The 21,873-nt window shown below is 41.2% G+C and overlaps 1 protein-coding gene across 2 annotated transcripts in view; it reads right to left on the bottom strand.

Annotated features, from left to right (window-relative positions):
* stat5a (signal transducer and activator of transcription 5a) overlaps positions 1-21,873 on the bottom strand; it is a 40,220-nt gene that overhangs the window by 3,682 nt on the left and 14,665 nt on the right. Inside the window, exons 2-19 of one of the 2 annotated variants that reach the window (XM_034057885.3) lie at positions 13,881-13,970; positions 13,445-13,510; positions 9,327-9,457; positions 8,853-9,009; positions 8,212-8,301; positions 7,607-7,781; positions 6,578-6,708; positions 6,209-6,360; positions 5,770-5,925; positions 5,162-5,341; positions 4,924-5,011; positions 4,505-4,627; positions 4,149-4,241; positions 3,012-3,218; positions 2,530-2,624; positions 2,010-2,152; positions 1,005-1,160; positions 826-877 (exon numbers count right to left, since the gene is read on the bottom strand). In XM_034057885.3, the coding sequence (XP_033913776.1) occupies positions 826-877; positions 1,005-1,160; positions 2,010-2,152; positions 2,530-2,624; positions 3,012-3,218; positions 4,149-4,241; positions 4,505-4,627; positions 4,924-5,011; positions 5,162-5,341; positions 5,770-5,925; positions 6,209-6,360; positions 6,578-6,708; positions 7,607-7,781; positions 8,212-8,301; positions 8,853-9,009; positions 9,327-9,454 (2,126 nt within the window). In that variant the 5' untranslated portion in view covers positions 9,455-9,457; positions 13,445-13,510; positions 13,881-13,970. The remainder of the gene's footprint in view (positions 1-825; positions 878-1,004; positions 1,161-2,009; positions 2,153-2,529; positions 2,625-3,011; positions 3,219-4,148; positions 4,242-4,504; positions 4,628-4,923; positions 5,012-5,161; positions 5,342-5,769; positions 5,926-6,208; positions 6,361-6,577; positions 6,709-7,606; positions 7,782-8,211; positions 8,302-8,852; positions 9,010-9,326; positions 9,458-13,444; positions 13,511-13,880; positions 13,971-21,873) is intronic. The other variant, XM_034057884.3, reaches the window with a different exon arrangement.

Raw genomic sequence — 21,873 nt, 5'->3', positions numbered from 1 at the left:
TAGAGAAAAAAAAAGTAGTATGGCTTTTGCACAACTGGTTACTGAATGCCTGGTGTAAATATATATAGATGTGGCATGTGTATAATTCACTCAGTCACATTACACAAATGCAGGACATTGAAGCAGGAACACATTCAATTAAAACGGTAATGGGCAATTGGCATTTTAAAAGTACAAGGATAATGGCAGATCCTAATTTGAATGCTCCGGGTAGACAATTGCATTTTCAACACCGACCCTGAAGACGATCCTAACAGAATGAATGCCCCTGTTGAAACACAGCCTGGAGCGCTGACTGTCAAAGGCAATAACAGACAGAGAGGGGAATACAGAAGAGGCAATTAAAGGGGAAGCAGCTGATGTATGTTAATGAATCTCCAAGGCCATTGCCTCACGAAGCAGCTAATGACTATCTACTTTAAATAAGTGGCTTCATCAGGAGACACCACCTTCACAGCTCAGGGGGTATTGGTGATCCTAGAAGTATAATGAAGGAGAAAAGGCTGCTATAACCCATTTTGAAACCAGAACTAAGGAAATGCGTGCACTGCTTCAGTTACTTATCCTCAAGCTGAAGAAAATCTGCCTGCTGCTATAGACGTCGATGCAATTTGCAAAGCGAGTTGAAACAAATCATGGAACAGTTCGGGCTGGACAAAAAATGCATTTTGCCATGTGCTACTCAAATACAGGAATAGGCTTTGTCATAGTTAAGTCATCGTGTAACCATAGATTTGATTGAATTCAGACTGCCAGTCTTGCAGCTAGCATTGCTTCAGTTTATTTAAACCTGTCAAGAATTGAAGAGGGGGCAGGTCAACTTACTCTGGAACTACTTGTTTGATCTGTGGCTTTACGTATCCATCCACTGCTTTAGCTGCAAGGAAAAGAATATGTGTCATTTAAAAGAATACGGCTGTGACAAAACATTAACCTTAACCATATCTGGAGCTTTGAAATACGAAAGGTCTCACAACAGAAGAGAAACAGAGAACTAGGCTTACACAGAGGAGGGGTGTAATATTTTGAGAAGACTTCGTCTTTCGGTCTGTCAGGATACAGAAACAGCAGGTGATTCAGGTCACTGATACGGTCGGCCAAGGATCGGATAGAGAAATCTTTGGTTGTGTACGGCATTAAATTCCAGACCAACCTCTCCCCTGGAAAGAAAAAAAAAAAAACGAACATCAGAATAACAAATCAGTCAGATGGATACTATACTGCATCAAGTAAAACTTTCATTACACTCAAAGGGTAGAGTGAGTTTTAGGATGTATTATTATTACTACTTCAGGCAGCTTGGTGGTCCAGTGGTTAAAGAAAAGGACTTGATACCAGGAGGTCCCCGGTTCAAATCCCGGCTCAGCCACTGACTCACTGTGTGCGATGCTGAGCAAGTCACTGAACCTCCTTGTGCTCCGTCCTTCGGATGAGACGTAAAACCGAGGTACTACTGTAAGTGACTCTGCAGCAGAAGTTGTTGATGCATAGTTCACCCCCCCCCCCCCCCCAGTCTCTAAGTCGCTTCGGATAAAAGCTTCTGCTAAATGACCAATTAGAAGGCTGTTCCAGAGGTCCCTGGGTCAAATCCCAGCTCACTCACTGACTCGCTGTGTGTGACCCTGAGCAAGTCACTTAACCTCCTTGTGCTCCGTCTTTCGGGTGAGACGTTGTTGTAAGTGACTCTGCAGCTGATGCATAGTTCACACACCCTAGTCTCTGTAAGTCGCCTTGGATAAAGGCGTCTGCTAAATAAACAAATATTAGTAGTAGTAGTAGTAGTAGTAGTAGTAGTAGTAGAAATAATAACAAAGCAAAGAACAAGTCATTTCACGAAAGTTCCAGCATAAAAAATATCATCATTATCTTTTTGTTTTTTGGCCACACGTTTTTAATCAGCCCCCGTAAAAAAAACAAACCAAAACTGCTTTTAACAACTGTTATCTGATGTGTGTTACTTGCAAGAAAACAACAGCGATTGCCAAGTCAAACAAATAAGCCAAACCTACCAGCTTTATTGGGATTCTCCGCCACCCAGGCAATCGTTATGCCTCCAATCTCCGAGTCGCTGAACCGCAGAAGAAACGTGCCATTCGGCTTCGACATGAGCATATCCTGCGCCTGCTGTTTGTTCACAAACCCCAGGATGGCTCTGCATCAGAGAAAGAGTGAGGGTCGCCTTTTAATGTGTTAAGATGTAGTTTTAGTGCATTGGTCTGCACCAAGACTCCAGCAAGAGGAAGTACCTTCATAGGCAATTTTATTGATTTATCTTTATGCTGTTAGCAATTACATTGAGTGATTCTGTTGATCCAATATTTACTTTTTATTATTGATCTGTCTTTACCTGTCTCGGAGCTTGTCTGCCTAGGACTGAACAACCTTTATTCCACTCAAGTCACGTATCTGATATGCTCCCTCTCTCGCTCTATATATGTAGAATAGGTTTGGCCAGCAGGGTTGAAAGGTCACAGTGTTGCATGGTTTGAATGGAACAAAGAAGTCTACTAAATCGAATAATTCTCTTACCCATCGTTCCAATGAGGTTTCAAGTGCTTTTTTGTGAGCTCCATAACTCCATCAAACCACTGCCAAAATGTGAAGTTCCGGCCAGGTAAACTTTCCTATATGAAAAAAAATAAAAAAATAAAATAATTAGTTTCAGTGTTATTAAAGAGATTCCTATTTGTGTTATAAGACATACACAGATTTGACTGTGTGAAACATGAAATATACATCTGTCGGGTAAAAAAAAAAAAAGAAGTTTACTGAAGATTTTTATTTACTAAAATGAATCTGCATGTTTATGGTACCAAAACAGAGCTTTAGAAAGAAGGCAGGTTTGAGAGCTCCAATTTTTTTTTTTTTTTTTTTTTTTAAATCAGCAGGATGTGATGCCAGATTCTAAAGAAGAATATGTCAATTTGGATAGCAGTGATATTTCAGAGTTGCTACTGAAGTCCGGGATTATGTGCAGTGACCGCCTCCGTCGGCACATCGCAAAGCCTCACCCTGTTGAACTGGGACCAGGTCATGGTCATGCTGCGATACTCCTCTGGGTTGATGCTAGAGCTGCTGAAAGCTTTCTGCGCCAGGAACACCAGATTCTCCTCCGAAAGGCCCCTGCTACTCTGCATCTCCGCCTTGAACTTCATGTTAAGTGCCTCACAGAGCTGCGGCCAAAGCACTTTGTCAGGAACTGAGAACGGCACCCGTCCCTGCGGAGCGACAAAGGAGAGCTGTAGCAGGATCTAGAGTCAACAAGGACTCGCCAGCTTGGCATAGTCCAGTGGTTAAAGAAAGAGGCTTGCTACCGGGAGGTGTCCGGTTCAATCCCAGCTCAGCCACTGACTCACCGTGTGTGACCCTGAGCAAGTCACTTAACCCCCTTCAAACGAGGTCCTATTGTAAGTGACTCTGCAGCAGCAGTTGTGATGCATAGTTCACCCCCTAAGTGAAGTTGCTTTGGATGAAAGCACCTGCTAAATGACGAATTAATCCACGCTACAAAGACACTGTTCACACTGAAATAGGTATGATCTTCCCACACAGTAAGAGCATGTGGAACGACATCTCCAAATAGTTTTCCATGCACAGTTATATCAAAACTGGTTCAGTTAAAGGGGTATGCTATAAGTGTATTAAAGGTATATTAAAAGACTTCATTAGGTCAATAAATCTTAATCGTGTTTAGGATACCCTTAAGGAATGTCCAAGTTCCAATATACTCGGACGAGTGCTCCTCAGGATTTAGATTCTACATATTATTTATTTATTTTTTATTTGGCAGACACCTTTATCCAAGGCGACTTACAGGAGTTACAGGGTTACAATGCAACATTAATATTTAAACACAGTGTAGTTTACAGTGCAAATACTACTACTAAAATACAATATGAGCAAGGATGCAACAACTAAGGATTACAACAAGTTATATCTGCAATGATATATTAGTAGTGCATTATATAATTATAAAGAAATGCTAAAAATAAATGCAAACGATTTCCTGACATATGCTGTAAAAGTGGAATAGGTGACCACTGCTAAAGAACGAAAGCTATTTTGCAGTACGTTTATTTATTTCTGTTTTTTTAAAAAAAAACTTAAAATTAACCAACAAATGCAACCAAAAAAAAAAGTAAACTCACTGGCTCAGCAAATGCATTATCCCAGAGAACCGTGGCTGTGGCATTGTTGTCTTGGCTTCCATGAACTATCACTACTACAGGGAGTGATAAAGTCTGGAGGGAGAGACAGTCACAGGAATCAAGTCTTGAACATGGAGAAATGTTTCGTGCATGTACACCTCACAAATCAGTGGATTTCCTGATTGCTGATTATTAATTACTGTTTGACCAATTTACCAAAGCATTCAGGTTTAATGTCATGCATAATAAATATATGTGTCGCACGGATTTCTACATTGTATACAAAAATCAGAAATGACTTTTATAGCTCAAGCCTTTCCCCCCCGCAACCCCAAACAAGCAACTCCAATCCGTACCTTTACTTGAAACATGAGTTCGTTTCCACCGACGCTAAACTGTGACTCGAAGAGGATCGTGAACTTCTCTTCTGTTACTGACTCTGCCCCTCGCCGATCTGAGCGCTTGATTCTTTTTAGGGACTGGCAAAGAAACGAAAAACAGCTTGAAAACACGGAAATACACCATTACAGACTTGACTCCCGGATAAAAGTGGTCTCCCACGCACAAGTGTCCCCCAATCACGTGCAATTAAAAAAAATTCTATTCCAGTTTAATCTGTTTACGCCACAGGTACACACACAAGCTTCCTCTGCCCTGTCAAAATGCTTGCCCTTATTTCAGAGCTCAAACAGGCAGGCAGGCTCCTGAAACTACAAGCTGCAGCTGAAGGTACTAAAAGAAGAACTGCTATCGTAATTCAAAACACACAACTCACCATGTTTCTAAAGTGGGCACTCAGGGTTCCAGTGGCTTGGTGGTATTCCATTACACAGTTATTGTTTAGAATCTCTCCACTACTGTCACTGAAACAAAGCAGGAGGTGACATCAGCTTTGATCTGGATGAACACGTGAACAGCAACACAGGTGACGCACACTGCAACTCCAACTACAGCATGTTAGCCATGTCTATTTGTAACAGCACAGGTGGGAAATAAAACAAGGAAATCCTTACTTCCTGGTGTTCTCCTTTTTCAAGAGGGCCTTGGCTTGCTGTTCGCTGATTATCGTGGCTTTCACCTGGGGCGGGTTCATGTGGACATTCAACTTCCCCCCAACCAGCAAGCGCACTGTAGCAGCAAACTTCGTCTGCGTTTTCAACACCTGGGGGGGCTGCTTCTCAATAATAAAGGTGCTGTTCCAACACAAACACACCATAACATTACATTCCTGGTGAGAACATGCTGTAAGAATTTCTACCATTTAGACATATCTACACCAGCATGTCTAATAGCATACCCTTAAATGCACGAGCAAATATGGCAAAAGTATGTCACTCGGATGCATGTTGACAGTACGTATAGGGAAATAAGGCATTCCAGGTTTTACTATGCGTTTCATAACCCACAGTGTACAGGTAACTAGATAAGATGTGTAATACTGAGTGATTATTCAATGGGCCAGAGCACATATTTAATACAACTATTATTATTTTGTTCAGATCGAGAATGAAAAAGACGAATGAGCTTAACATTTGTGCTATGCAAATTCCCAATAGCTCTGTATTGCGTTGGCTCCTCATTTCTCCCTCTGTGAAACAGAAGCTCAGAAGGCAGTACACACCTGGTCACGAGTGCGGATATAATGTCTGTGATTTGCTTGTTGAGATCGGTGAGTAACTCTTCTATTGGGCCGGGAATGGGCAGCTGCTGTCGTAGATGTTCTGCTCTCCTGATCTGTTGTCGGTTCTGCCAGTTTATCTCTGCCAGCTTCTCACACCTAACAGAGAAAGCCAGATCAAGGACAAAGAGGAGTAAGCCTGAGGAATGTATATTCTCGTACGGACACGCCTGCTTTAAACATCTTTAAAAACTGCAGATGTGAAATCTAAAGCTGAGGTTACATGAAGTCACTTTTTCAGGAACAGAGGCTTGAAAACCTGGTTCCAGGAGACGTTCTGAGCCACCAAGATCTCAGTCCCCTGAATTTCCATGTAGTTCCCCTATCCGATCACGAAGCAAGCCCAACCTTACACAGCCCCCCGCCTCCCTGAGATACCCACCAGGACTGCACCACGTCCAGGCCTCCCTCAGGGGGTCCCCCGTTGCCCGACAGCTGCTGCCGCCGCTTCCACTGGATGAGCTCGTCGTCCAGGATGATGGTCTGCTGCTTGTGGAGCAACTGCAGCGTCTTCTGGTGCTTCTCAGCTAGATCCTGCACCACGAGAACCAAGACAAAATATCAAAACGTGATCCAAAACGTGCGGCTGAAGCTTGTAGCGAGGCTCTTCAGATTTACTGAATTTTAAATAGTTACCTCCATGTTTGAAATGTACATATATGACAAAACTCATAAGGTTACGCTTTTAAGTATTGCATTTGGTGTTGCATTGCATTTGGTGTTCTTTGAAGACCCCCCACGCAGTACATACCAGTCTGTATTTCTGTAGTGTATTAGCTTCCCTTGTTAACCAGGCCTCCACAGTAGCTCTTTTGGTCTGCAGAGCGGGTTCTCTCAAGAGACGGTCAGCGGGAGGGAGAGTAGTCAGGCTGGACAGCTGAGCTGGGGAGCAGAGGCAAACATAGAGTCACTCGGGTGGGTAACGTCCAGGGGACGGGGGGTGAAAAACAAAACCTTAACCTTGAGGTCTGCAGTGCTCCTGGTTTTATAGGGATCGTTAAATAATGAGCTGGTTTAAGACCTGAAAGGAGGTTCAGTTGGTTCAGTGAAGTCATTTGGGGTATCAGGTGGCACAGACCAGACTTGCTGAAATAACGCACCCATGATTTGAGGTATACCGATCCAGCTTTTACTTACTGAGGACCACAAACATACAGATATTTTTTTCTGATGGAGCTTTTGGAGCATGAAATTTAAAATCTGCCTCCTGTATTCTTCTGCATTGGACAACCATTAGGTAGTTAAAGAAATTCAAAGACAAACGTTTCAATTAGAATCTTTTTCATTGTCTTCATGGATGCCGATTGGGTTGTAGACCGAAGACGGAAAAGGTGGCAGCCCCAATTTGATAACAGAACCAGATGATAATTACAGACTGGTATCATACAACAGATGACTTATTTGAAGACACTGAAAAAGACTTTGGAATTAAATTCAGTATTTCTAATCCAGCACTCAACAGAGTGTAATAGTTAAGGGTTAACGGTCATTAGGTATTTGGGAGACATGAGTTCTGCCATCCCACAGTTCTGGAGTTGGATCTCCCAATCTGCTATTAGATGAAGCAGAAAGGCAGCTCACAGTAATCAGTATGCCACACTTCCATCACTGGCACCAGAAACACAGGCACATTATTGGCACGGCTTTCCTTGTGTGATACTATACTAGATCTTTCCAGAAACATCTTATCGTGAAAAGGACGGACAAAGGGGGGGCGTTACTCCATTCGAATCCTTCTCTCCGACAAAGAGAACAGCACTCCTTGATGTGTGTCGCTCACCCTGTATGCGCAGGCTCTCCTGGTACTGGATGATGAAGTACTCCTGGTTGTGCTGCAGCTTGCGCAGGTCATTCTCAGTGTCTTGGGTCATCATACGCAGCTCCTCGAAGGACTGGTTGATCTGGAGGTGTTTCTGAGACATGCTGTCTAGCAGGCCTCCACCTGGGGAGCTAGACTGAAAGCACCGGGGGAAAAAAAGTGCTGCTTTTATTGTTTTCTGTGGATTTGTTAATCAACAATATATATCTAACCCCGCACTCCCCTGCTCTTCAAAGCCACACAGCCACTTTTAGTTAGAAGATTCGTAGAATGAATCAATCAAAAGATCAAAGGGTGATGTCACAGAAATGTGTTTTTTTTTTAACACAAATCCGCATTCAATGCTACTGAAAGATTGTTGCACTGATCAGCTGAAATGTCATCTTTTGTTGAATCAGTTAATCTGTCTTAAGCTAAAATGGCCCAGGTTGGGTTTTTTCCAACCACATTAGTAATATCACCCACTACGTTAGTTGCTTCTGATTCTCCTGGTAATTAAAAAAAAAATGTTATACCTTACATACAAGAAAATCTAAACAAACACTGTATGAATAAAAAATACTTACATCAGTTGCTTCCCGCACAAGTCTCTGCTCAGTGTAGAGAATGTGTTTTATACATCTAACCAGCTCCAACGGACATCGGTCATAGGTGCTCTAGAAAAACAAGCCAGCCCAATTAAACGCAGCGAAAGACCACAGATCTGAGAGCCGCCAGATCAGAACCGTGTCAATTCAAACAACAAACACCTTTGTTAACCATAGTTGCAACCTGTTACTTAGCTTACAGTACCCCGTGAAAGGTTTTACTGAGCACGGACTACAACGAATGCATCTCTAAACAAGGCACTCCCACCGTTTGCATGTGAAGTGATCCATTGGGGTCAGCCAAATTCTTATTGTGCTACTTTCTAGATGGGGAAATAGCTTGTTAGCAATATTAGTCTGATATCTATGCCAAGGAATGTAGCTCACCTACAAGCTAGTATTGGTCATTATGAAGCCTGTAAAACACTCTTAGAGCTAATAAATTAAGGCCGGGAGTGAACATACTAGTATTCATACCTGGCTGTTTTGCTTTATTAAAAAAGTACTGCATTGTTCATGCAAACACATCTTTTTAATTGGGAGTTACGACATTTGGAAGGAATCTGACTGCGCAGGCTCACCGACCGTGTCTTGAAAGGGACTCGTGCTGAGTAACAAACCTTCAGTTGACTGGCGTAGTGCCCTAGTTTGATTTTCAGTAGAAAACCATCCTCTCCAACTTGATGTTCGGCCTTGTTTTGCAGCTCCTGAACCAAACTCTCCAGCAGGCGTTTTGCTCGAAATTCTTCCTGGGGATTTTCCAGATCGATCGAGTCCCTTCAAAATAGAAATAAGCATGTTAGTAGCATGCATGCACACACACATCCCCAGCCAACATCCCCAAAACCAGAGCCGTCAGCATTGCGAAAAAGCAAAATGACCATGACCATGACCAGTCTTTGTGTATTTTGCTCAATCAATAAGGCGCAGTTTACTCTCCAAAAACATGCACCCAATAGAGATGCAATCTGAACAGGTTTTGTGGACTACTGGGGAATAGATTGACCATTAAACCCATTCCATTTGTGGCCCGAGCAGCCAGATTTGCACCCAGATCAGTTCCTAGCTCACTCGTAATTCCCATTGTTACCTACCATGTCTGACTCTCAATCCACTGCGATAGGTAATGACGAACTTCTATAGGAAAGTGATGCCCATACAGGGACTGCATCTGGTGCAAGGCCTCCCCTTGCAGTTGCTGGGCTTGGATCCACACTGCCATCTTCTGCACCCAGCAAGAGAGAGGGGACAAGAGAAACATATATACCGTGAAAATACAGAACATCAAGTGACGACCGGAGGGTTAAGACTGTAAGTTATGAACCTCAATAGCTCATACAACCCAAAATAACCCTTCACACAGGTTAAATAAATAAATAAATAAATAAATAAATAAATAATAACCAAAAAAACTTTTTATTTATACCACCACTGTTACTGGGTAGCGGTCCAGGCAATTTGTTTATTGCCTTCCAGATACGTGACTCTGCACTGTACTTACCAGCACATGTAAAATCTGATCTCATTAACAGAATCTTAATGAACCTTATTATCCCTATGCTGTATCTACATACCTCCTTTGAATATAGTTTTCACCTCCCACCCAGAGAATCTGACCTGGTGTTCTAAACCAATAGACAGTACAGAACATTGACATCTAGTAGCTTTTCCCAATCAAACTCTTTCTTGCACATCTTCTTATGTACACTAGACCAGCACGTGATCACAAATCAGGCTATTCAGTTGACAAAAGGCTATGCTAACAAGGCTCGCTGTGGAAGCTGGCTCCCACCTTGACAAGCTAAAAAGGAGATATAGCTTAGGGGGTATCCTTTATATAACTAAAACAGAAACTCCAGGCATTGTTCAGTCAGCTCTTATTGTTAAAAGAAAGCAAAATGAGATGAAGACAAATAAAGCCTCACACCACCACCTTTTTCTACAACATTTAAAAACCCCAGCTCTTTTATTATTATTATTATTATTATTATTATTGTTATTATTTGTTTATTTAGCAAACGCCTTTATCCAAGGCGACTTACAGAGACTAGGGTGTGTGAACGATGCATCAGCTGCAGAGTCACTTACAACTACGTCTCACCCGAAAGACGGAGCACATTAAACCCATTCCATTTGTGACTTGCTCAGGGTCACACACAGTGACTCAGTGGGATTTGAACCGGGGACCTCCTGGTTACAAGCCCTTTTCTTTAACCACTGGACCACACAGCCTCCTTATTTCTTAGCAGACGCCCTTATCCAGGGCGACTTACAGTTGTTACAAGATACCACATTACTTTTACATACAATTACCCATTTATACAGTTGGATTTTTTTTTTTACTGGAGCAATCTAGGTATAGTACCTTGCTCAAGGGTACAGCAGCAGTGTCCCCCACCTGGGATTGAACCCACGACCCTCCGGTCAAGAGTCCAGAGCCCTAACCACTACTCCACACTGCTACCCTTTCATTCACCTGTTGTACTCTAGTTACACTGCCTGATATGGTGCACACAGTCTGTCTTCTCACCTTCTACTGTGACCTTTCTACAATGGGACACAAGCAATACAGCCAGCAATACACCCTATTATGTTTCCATGGTTTTCACTCTGACATAACAATTAACACATCTGTTATTTGGAAGAAATCTGACTCCACACAGTTAGTCTTGTGGTGATTTCCAATTGCTTAATAGCAGACTATCAATGCCAAATATTGCAACACTGAACTTGGGCTCCAATCTTTCAAGCAAGCATCCGTAGTACAAGTACTTTATTTTTGATCTGTGTAAAGCCTTAAGTAATTTCAGTTCTGGTTTGTTGTTTGTTATAAGAAACCCAGTCCAAATCTGAAGTAGCAGCAGCAGCAAATTATTTAATTTAGCCTTTTAATAAACACAGATAAGTGACTGGTCTCAAAGTGAAGAACCTGGAGGAATCGCATTCAACATGCTTATTTCTTTCAATTGTAAGTGAAAGCTGAGTGTGCAATGTCGTTTCAGTCTCTAAATCCCCGAAAATAAAACTTCCCTTGACGATAGTTTAACATTAAACTCAAAACTCTTCGTTTCGATAGAAAACGATTCTAATATTGCGTTTCTGTACCCTACAATATGACCTTGGTTTTACATTTCATCTGAAGGACGGAGCACAAGGAGGTTAAGTGACTTGCTCAGGGTCACAGTGGCTGAGCCAGGATTGGAACCTGGTAGCAAGCCCTTTTCTTGAACCACTGGACCACCAAACCTAAATTAGCACAAAAAATATATATATATAATAAACGGGGCGAGCACTATCCTTAAATCTCCAACCATTTTGGCACACGGATCAGTTGAAAAGGTATAGGCCACTTTGCAGTGGCCACTGTGATCTTGTGTCAAGCACACAGCTGACCGACTTGGATGCAACAAAATAGCCAACAAGAATGGCCTGTAAAGCATGCAGTCATTAGCCATTGCTGGCCATTCATTTGGATTCCTTGCTTTCAACTGGTGCTCACATTGATGGCGTCATGCTATAAGACCCTCCAATGTGGCACATATCAGACATGTGCTGACATACAGTAGTACCTCTTAAGTTTCATTGTTCTGTGCATACTTTTCCCCTGTATGTTCAGAACCAGGTAACAACAACATAAAGTCTGCAGTCTACCTTCTGCACCAGTTCTCACACAGCTTAATGATGGCAAGGAGAATATACAATGTTATAACACTGTAAATGGTCTCTCTGCATGGAGAAATGCAACATTAACCATTTATTTTAAGTGTAGTGTTTGGATGAAATATCTACAAATGAGAGGGCGATCTCAGCTGCTACATTACTAGCGCTATTGTTCAAGCTTTCTTTTCCCAAGACCCCATGCTGGTATAACCCAGTCCTGTTGCAGATGGCCTCACTGTGAATGACATAAAAACAGAAGGCTAACTGCAATCTAACCCACAAACATCAAGCCGAAGGCTTTGCTTCGCTACAGCTTAAAACGGGCCTCATAAAAAAAAAAAAAAAAAAAACACAATGCATATTTTGAAATGATTGCTCAACCTTGAATTTGCGAAAGAGCAGTCAAAAAACAAGAATAGAAAAAAAAAAAAAAAAAAAAAAATTAACTCCACTTTAGTGATTCAAAACCGCCCTGGCGCTTCTCTTTTTTCGAAACCCAACCAGAGGCGAGGCTCCGGTGGACAGCCATGAAGTCCAGATGTTTACAGCAATGTTTCTGTTTTTAGGCTCAGCTTCCTGAATGAACGGGGAGCGGCTAAGGGTTTAGGAGTTGGCAATGGTAGCATTGAAATCGGTGGCACCCGCAAGCACAGGAAGCAGGCAGGCGGGGATCAGCGTCCTTGCAGGATGTCAGCTGGTTCAGCCAGCCCAGACAGAAGCAGCAGTAACCACTATACCAGCTTCCTACCACCCCCGAGCTGACATGCGCAGGTGCAGACTGCGTTTCCAGTCAGTAGCTGGTTAGCTAGTGAAAGGGACTGAAACTGCTTCAGTATTTCACTGTTTGCGCAGGCTGCTGTAGTTTTGTTTACTGTTTTGATTTTCAGGTCTTTAAGACTAATAAATAGGACACCATGATGACACAGTATCAGAAAGTAAAGGGCTCTCGAGTGGCGCATCCAGTAAAGGCGCTCCACCTGGAGTGCAGGATGTGACCAATAGTCTGGAGGTCGCAAATTCAAGTCCAGGCTATTCCTTTGCCAACCGAGGACGGGAGTTACCAGGGGGCAGCGCTCAATTGGCCGAGCACCGCCCGGAGGGAGGGAGGGTTAGGTCGGCCAGGATGTCCTTGGCTCACCGCACTCCAGCGACCCCTGTGGTCTGGCCGGGCGCCTGCGGGCTTGCCTGTAAACTGCCCGAGAGCTGCGTTGTCCTCCGACACTCTAGCTCTTGGGTGGCTGCATGGTGAGTCCTCAGTGTGAAAAAAAATGGTCGGCTGACAGCACAAAGTGTGTGTTTGTCTTCACCCTCCCGAGTCAGCGCAGGGGTGGTAGCGGTGAGCTGAGCCTAAAAAATAATTGGCCATTCCAAATTGGGAGAAAATAAAAAAAATAACTGGAAACGACTAAATTTAAAGAAAAGAAAAAAAAGAAAGAAAAAGACAGTTCTGCAAGCGTTGGATTTTGACCATTAAAAAAAATTCACGCTGTCCTACTGAAAGCTTCTAGATCCCGTTGAAATGTCACCAATGAAGAGGATTAGAATTTCTTACCTCTGGTCTGAAGTCTCTGTTACCATGTAAATGCAGGAGGTTCTTTTGGAGATTAACACCACAAACCTAAAAACGAAGAAAATAAAAAAACCGTGTATTACAAATCGATGGCATACTTCTACATGTCATGGCGAAACTGCACAGCCACTAAAGCACAGCAATCTCTCATTCTCCAGATTCACATGTCCGGTAGTCAGCATTGATCACTTTTGATTTTCAGTTGATCAATTATCAAAAAGTAATAAAAAGGGGACGTCACACACAGCTGTGTCAGCCTGAAAACAACAGACCACAGATCCTGTGACTCATTATCCAGCAGAGACCAATATAGAAAAATCCAACTAAGATACGTTACAGTAGTTGTCTATGAGGCTGTAAATCTACATTTGAATATATTTGCAAGGGGAAAAAGTATTTTTCTAGTATTTATAGTCACCTTTACATTTTACTCTTGTATTTGAACTGAACTGTATGCTGGTCTTCACATACTGTATTCAATTACAGTGGTTTACAATCCATCAACATGCTGAAAAGTATAAAAAATACATGCAATCATTAATTTGAAACGTAATATAGTGAAATACTATTTTGATGTGTTTATATATTGTTTTTTTAAAAAAAAACGTTACTTATTACACTCCATTAACGAGTTGATACGACATTGCATCTGCTAATGACGAGAACTTTGTGATGCTCTCTATACTGGTACTGAACCCCTCATGACTTTACCATACATCTACTGTACAGCAGTTCATTTACATGAGGTCACTGTCTCCCTCCAATCAGCATGGTACTGCTGCGAGAGAGACGCCAGAAGGGCTTTTGTGTGTCATACCACTACTAGAAATGCCTTCTCAGCAACTTGCTGTAGAGTATGAATGAGGGGGCTGGCTATAAAAAAAAAAAACAATGGCAGTTTCCTTATGCGGCCCGATTTTTTTTAATCTACCTTTAATGACTTTCTAGAACCCTCTCGATTATTTTTGTTTTGTTTTCAGACCGCTGAAACATATTCTTTGCCTGCAACCTGCTGTTCCGATTTCTTCGATGCTTTTTATGAAAGCTTGTGACTTGTGATTAGGGATTGAAAATCTGTATACCGCCTAATAAAATGGCGGGGAAAACTGTTCACACACAATTCGTTCCCTCAGAGATCCGCGAGCGCAATTATTCGCGTGCTGACGTTCGTTTTTAAATTTGTGACGGCTATAAAGATGCTTTTGCTTTTAAGGTTGTATTAGTGACCTTTGAATCTAGGACATTTAAAAAAACTAAAAAAAACTAGACACAAGCGTCTTAGTAAAGCTGCAACATGGACACATGGCAGATAGGAAGAGAGCCGAGATCATAGGACTCACAAACCCCACTACGGACACGTCCAATGGAAGAGACTTAACTGGAGACACAACTTGCAATTAAGCAAAGCATCCCAGTGGTAAAAACACGTTGCATAGGATTTCCCTTCAACGGAGCAGCTGCTCCAGTTCCTTATTCCTAACATAGATCACCGCTAATTCTTCTCTGTCGCTCTGCGTGTTTACTGTGTCCCAGGGCTACTTTCATCAGCTAGAAATTCTAGATACAAGATAAAGAACAGACAAAAAACACAGTACTGTATCTTCAGAGCATCTAACCTTTTCAGATTACGGCCACTAAAAAGAAATAGCTGATGGTGGTTTAAACCTGCATGCTAACAATGACAGTGCTTCTGCAAGTCTTTGCTTCCGCGCATACATTTCTGACAGTTAAACCATTAGTTAGGACTTGCAATCCATGGTCATGCTCTGCACAGATGGAATAGACCCAACTGGCACTGCTGAACCATACGGGACAATTTACAGTTGCCAGTGACTTTGTTTGACAGATCTGACAGCTTTTACATCTCTCCCTTCAAGCGGTGAAGCCCCAATTCAAGCTGAGCTCCTAGAGTTAAAATGTCAATTTAACGTTCGGCTTAAGACAGTAGGGGTGGGCTGATACTTCTACTTCTTAATTGCCTTTGAGAAGTATTAAAAAAAAAATGTGTTAAACAAATCCATTCGTTAACGTGTTGATTTGAAAAACAAGAAAAGCTGGCCTTCCTTCACCTTTACAACCAAGTACCAATCAATGGCAACAGCCCATTGGAAGTGAATTTTCCTCTCACCTGCAGAGCTGACATTTTTACTGCTGTAACAATAAAAACTGTCTTTTAAAACCCGCAATGCTCTGAAGTTAATTGGCATTGACAGGTGGACGATTGTAAAGGTGAGGGAAGGACAGCTCTTCTTGTTTTTGAAATCAACACGTTAACAAAGGGATTTACTGAATACCGTCGCGTATCCGACTGGGGTGGGACTGATGTGTAAAAAGACAAGTGATAAATGAATCCTGTTTTAAATACCATTATACACAGCTGTGACAAATGACTATATTCACAGTTATTGTTTTGAGATTCAGCTTTTCTTAGGGAGCGCCCCTTAATCCCTTGTTGTCGTGTCCCTCTGGAGCGGACTCTTTTGCTCAGCACCCGTCTGTGTAGCCATGGCAATACAATCGGCTCCCCGGGCACGTCCCCTAACCAATCAGGAGCTCCCAATCAGCTCCCGATTTTTTTAATAAAATGGTTGGGGCGGATACACGACGGATTACTGTACTTCTTAAAGGCAATTATGAGCAGGAGTGTCAGCACAGCCCTACAAGACAGAATACTCTATTATCTTCTCTGGATTTACTTGGAGGTTTATTGCCATGTTTGTATATGGCTCCACTTGGCGTGTGTGCGTGTGTGTGTGTGTGTGCGAGTGGGTGTGTGTAAAACACACAGGCGTGCTCGGAATTACCCCAGTCTTTTTAAGGGGGTGGGGTAAACCCAAACAAGCCTTGCTGAAAGTGAATAAATACTGTTCTTTTGCCTGCACGTTAAACTGTGCTGCATGAACAGATCATCTCATTGTTCTAAAACAACAATGCACAAACGAATGCTAGAAATTACACCTTTGAAGCATTACAATACAAACAGGACGAGCGGAATTCAAATTAAACCGAGTTTAAACTAAAGCACAGACCCACATCTGCAGTCACAAACACTCCACCAAAACATGTTCTGCTCTTTCTTATTAATCATTAGCACCTTTGGCAAGAACGGTATTAGTCTGATATGCCAGTGCTTACACCCTCAAACTTTTACAAGAGAATCAATGCAAGGAGCCAACATAAGTGAGCAGAATACATTTCAAATAGGTGTCAGGACTGTCTTGTATCTCGTGGATTTATAATCGTGTTTCCAAATCCTCGAAGAGTGTTTAAAAAGCAGGCCTTCCCAGCAACAAAGGGTTCAGATTAAAAGTGTCCATCAAAACATCTCTGTGCAAAACACCAGGTTCCCACCGAAATACAGGAACTGCAGGGAGAGGAAATCTTTTCAGTATAGCCTGTACTTAATAATAAAAAAATTAAAATAAATGTTTTGGAAAAACCTCGCCACGTGGATGGAAGATGAAGACCTGTTGCATAGCAGTTTGATCCATTCCTTGTTTTATGCGACACACCAGAGCTTGTTGCCTATACAATACAGCTATTCAAGCTTGTAGTAAAACCTGGAATGGGTGAAACTGCTGTGCAAAAGGAGTCTTATTGCCATCCCTTCACCAGAAGGGAAGTTATTTTACCTAACGGTCACAGAAGAGGCTTGATTCCACCAAACCCCTACCAAACGTAATCTGGTCAAGTCAATAGGGCCTTGCATATTTTTTTTTTTTTTTTTTTTTTTTTTTAAATGGTACAGTCAGCACTCGGATATCCGTCACCCAAGATACACGTCAGTCGCATTTTACCTCCCCTGTATTAAGAATTAATCCTCATTATATATATATATATATATATATATATATATATATATATATATATATATATATATATATATATATATATATATATATGTAACAAATTAATGCACTTACCTGTCACATGTGATTTCTGACTCTGTCACCAGTTTTCTGATACAAAGCCCATCTCTTCAATGTTACCATTTATCTGAATATCTGTCATAGATTTTTTTTTTTCAGTCTGTCTTATATTGTGCAGTTACACAGCGCTTCCTCCAGTTTCACTTGATGAAAATGCAGCCAAAACAAAGCGACCGAGGCAAGCTAGGGTAATGTAACAGTTAATCATTAAACAGTTTAGACTGTGATGTCTTTTTTTTTTTTATCTGTGATCTTTAGTTGCTTTTGTGCATTTTCATTGGCAAGTGAACTGTGACTTTAGGGCCTTATCGAGCACTATATTCTGCAATTTTGAATACTGACTTGGGAAACTGTTTTTTTTTTTTTCTTTTGGTTTTGATAAATTGCATTGCCTTTTACGTTTCACGCAGTTCTGTGCATGGGTAACATTTTGATTTCATTTTGCTGTTGGGTTGTTAATGAGGAATTTTACATACTGCTACAATACGTACCGGATTTAAAAGTATGTTCTGTATTACAGTCGACGCGTCGTCTCGTGTGACATTTTCAGAATCATATCGTTCTGAATTAAAATACTACTACTGTTGAAAATATAGTACTGTACCAACAAAACTAATACAGTACATCTAAATGGAAGCCTACGTATTTTAAAACACAGTCCTTTCAGTGATGTATTTCTGACATTGTATCTTTTTTGTGTTCCCTGAAAAACGGACAAAAGTTGGAACGGGCCAAAATGAAATACTCAGATATGCATCACACGCGTTTAACTGTCACTGAAGTCAAAATTGTACAGGGTCGGATATGTGAGTGCTGACTGTACGCCATTCATAAAGGGGTGGGCTAGTACTTAAATGCTGGACCAAATCCAGCATACAGAACCATACTCCCTCTGTGAACAGTTCATCGACAGTGCTAAAAATATTCACTGTAAGCTTCCTGCTATCCTAATACTAAAAAGCAGCTCCAATTTAACAGAAAATTCTTATAACAGGAAGGCTTTAAAAGTTTAAGTGCATAAACCATAAAGGAAAGTGTATTATGAAGAAAGATGGATGGTAAATCTAGGTATCACAGTAAGAACATAAGAAAGTTTACAAACGAGAGGAGGCCATTCAGCCCATCTTGCTCATTTGATTGTTAGTAGCTTATTGATCCCAGAATCTCACGAAGCAGCTTCTTGAAGGATCCCAGGGTGTCAGCTTCAACAACATTACAGTTTTGTTACAGTAGGCATGTAATATTATACAAACATTGACTAAGATTGAGGCTCAGCGTAAAAAACTGTAGCCTGAAGGTTGAAACAGTAAGTGACAGGATACGGTTTTCCATTACAAAGTAAAATTTGCAGTCAATATGCACATTACTAAACAGCCATTTATTAAACTCTTACGAATGAGTCATCCAGAGAAATCTGTGATGCTGTGGCTGATCGTCCACGTTGTTTATTGTTGGGTGGCATCAGAGGGCGCTATTTATTTGGGCAGCACAGCATAAACTATTTTTGGTCATTCGATCTTGCACTGGATGCAACGAGAATTTATTTTTCAAGTTAAAGTCTCGGGGATTCTGTGCAATGTAAGCGCTTAAGGAGAGTTTCTTAAGTGATTTTCAGAGAGATTTGAAAACATAAGAAAGCAAGTACAGTAAAGTCGACCTTGTGTAAAAGTCGACCCCCGCCATTTGTAAGGGCGAGATTTGGGTATAATTTTTTTTCCCTAAATAGATGTATTAGATATCCTGACTGCGTTTGAGCGGCAGATTTGCAAAAATAACAATTTTATAAGCACGTCTACCTAGAACCGCCACACGCGCCATTTTGACGCGTATTACAATACAGTACAATGGTATTATTTTAGTGTACAAGCCGCACCCCCACTTCCTTCTTAGCCCACATGGAAGTATGTGCTCCAATGGAATGTGGGGGGTGGTGTGGTCTGGCTGCAATTCAATGAAACTGCGTCTGTGTTTTACGTGACAGCTCCTGGATGTAAACAAACCAGGGATTCATTTTTTTGTATACATAGACAATGTTCATGTATTAGTCGACCCCCCCCCCCCCCCCCCCCAACTTCAGGATTGTGTTTTGGGTTTAAATTTCTCGACTTATACTCGAGCAAATACGGTAGTTCTGCTGAATTGCTTTGGGAAGCCCCTGTGTGGAGTCAAACTCAAAAAGGAAATCCTCTGTATTTTCAGGCTCACTCAAGTTCTCTTTCAGTTTTTCAAACTCAAAAGTCTACACAGCAGCCCTGTGCTATATGAGCGATGGAATTTTTAAACTCGAATGAATACTCAGCGTGGTTGCATTTCGGGGATTCCCCAGTGATTCAACTCAAATTAACAGCGCACATGGGGCACGGCTATACCAGGAACTTGCTGGCTTCTGTTTTAGAAGATCCTACTCAGTCCTGGGGCACAGTTGAGGTGTCCATCAGATCAACTCATCCGTTCCATGTGCACACTGAAACTTACCACTGCACATAAATGTCAGCTGTTTATGTACCTTCCATTAATGTCACAAAGACAAATAAACTGTCATGCATTTCAGTGAATCATGAATGTCATGTTTTAGTGGTTTGAGACCTACAGATACAAAACTGAACGTCTCAAAGCCCTGTACAGTACAGTGGAAATAAAGTACAATATATATATTTTTAAAAAGCAACACAAGTGCTATAGAGACAGCTAACCTGTAACACCAGTTTTATTTTTGTATATTATCAACCCTAAATCACATGCATCTGCTTGGGCTATTATCTACAGTGCTGTAGGCAAAGTTGTTAAACCATAGTTAAATAGTACTGTATTGTACTGAATGCAATTATACCATGTTACATGTAACAATACTATCTAGGGTGAGCATCATGACTTTGCAAGATGTGCTATAGCATTAGCCTATAATTATTATTATTATTATTATTATTATTATTATTATTATTATTATTATTATGATGTCATTTAGCAGACGCTTTTATCTAAAGCGACTTACAGAGCCTAGGGGGTAAACTATGCATCACAACTGCTGCTGTAGAGTCACTTACAAAGGCCTCAGTTTTACGTTGCATCCGAAGGACGGACACAAATATCAGTCTACATACGAATACATATATTTTATTAGTTGCCAGATAAATCATTGCCAAGTTTCTCAATTTGACTGTCCAAATAACTTTCACAGTACTGTCAGCAACTATGTTATCTAGGTGTATTATTTCCAGTTTGGCACCATAACAGGATACTGGACTCTTGGGTCAGATTTATTTAGGTGTTCAAGCCCCATTGCAATTTACAAATGAGAATGTTAATGTTTCAAAACCTGAGAACAACTTAGGCACCCTTCCGGCTTTGGGGAAAAAACCAATGAGACACGGTTTGTGAAATGTTACTGTTTTATGAAAAAAACGAGAGGCTGTTATTTATTTTTAATGTCCTACAAAAATAATAATAATAATAATAATAATAATAATAATAATAATAATAATAATAATAAATACCTGGGTGTCTGTAAATATGTTAATTTAGGACAAACCACAAAAGGAAGTGTCCATAACTGGTATGACAAAATTTGACAAAATTTTCATTATGCTGCAGAACGACCCACGGTATTAATATCATCAGCCAGCAAAGCTACAGTGCAAAAAGATGCTGTAGAAGTTACTGATAGATACAGGAACACTGTGTCACCACAACACCCTGCAGGCGTAATGGACCAGCCCACAGAATGTCTGTGCTGTGTGGGGACTCGCTGCAGTGGGGAGAAAAAACATCATTGGCCATTCCAAATCGGGGCGGGGGCGGGGGGGGAGGGATAAATAAAAATGATAAATTGGTCACTCTAAATTAAAACAAAACAAAAACAAAAAAATTCCCAGAAATAGGACCCTTTTAAAACAACTGACAGTGCACAATAAACCATAGTAGTGGCCAGGCATAATAAAAGAAACTATTGTACTTTATCACAGACATTAGCTATCAAGGTCTGTGACCAGATAACCAGATTCTCAGCACAACTGATGCATGCTGGCATGCAATACAAACCATTTACAGCAAATCCATAACTGTCTAACTGTTACGTCAGAAAACCACAAACACTGCAGCAGATTACCGGACTTCAGATTACATTCACTACTACTGTAATTACAGGCAGTCAAGCTCTTCAGAGTAATGAGTAGGCGACTGACACAAAAAAGGCATTAATCCTCAATTCAATTTGAAGGGGATATTGACAGTATTGTACAGTACATTGTGCTTTGACTAGTTTTGGAGCTACGCTTTCGTAATAGGTGCCTGCCACAGACATATGTAATGTAGGTTAGATAAGTGAAATGGTCTTTATATTAATACGCACCAGCGCCCTCTAGTGCACAGCAGTGTATTACCAGCAAAACAAAAGGATACAAAGTGGCAGATCATATCATAAGGCTTTGGCACATGGTAGGCAATTACTGTCCTGAACAGCTATGGCTAAAGGTTTTGCATCAT

The sequence above is a fragment of the Acipenser ruthenus genome, chromosome 28 (assembly GCF_902713425.1).
Source record: "Acipenser ruthenus chromosome 28, fAciRut3.2 maternal haplotype, whole genome shotgun sequence".
NCBI lineage: Eukaryota > Metazoa > Chordata > Actinopteri > Acipenseriformes > Acipenseridae > Acipenser > Acipenser ruthenus.
Note: the sequence above shows the minus strand (reverse complement) of the source record. Positions and strands in the feature narration are given on the sequence as shown.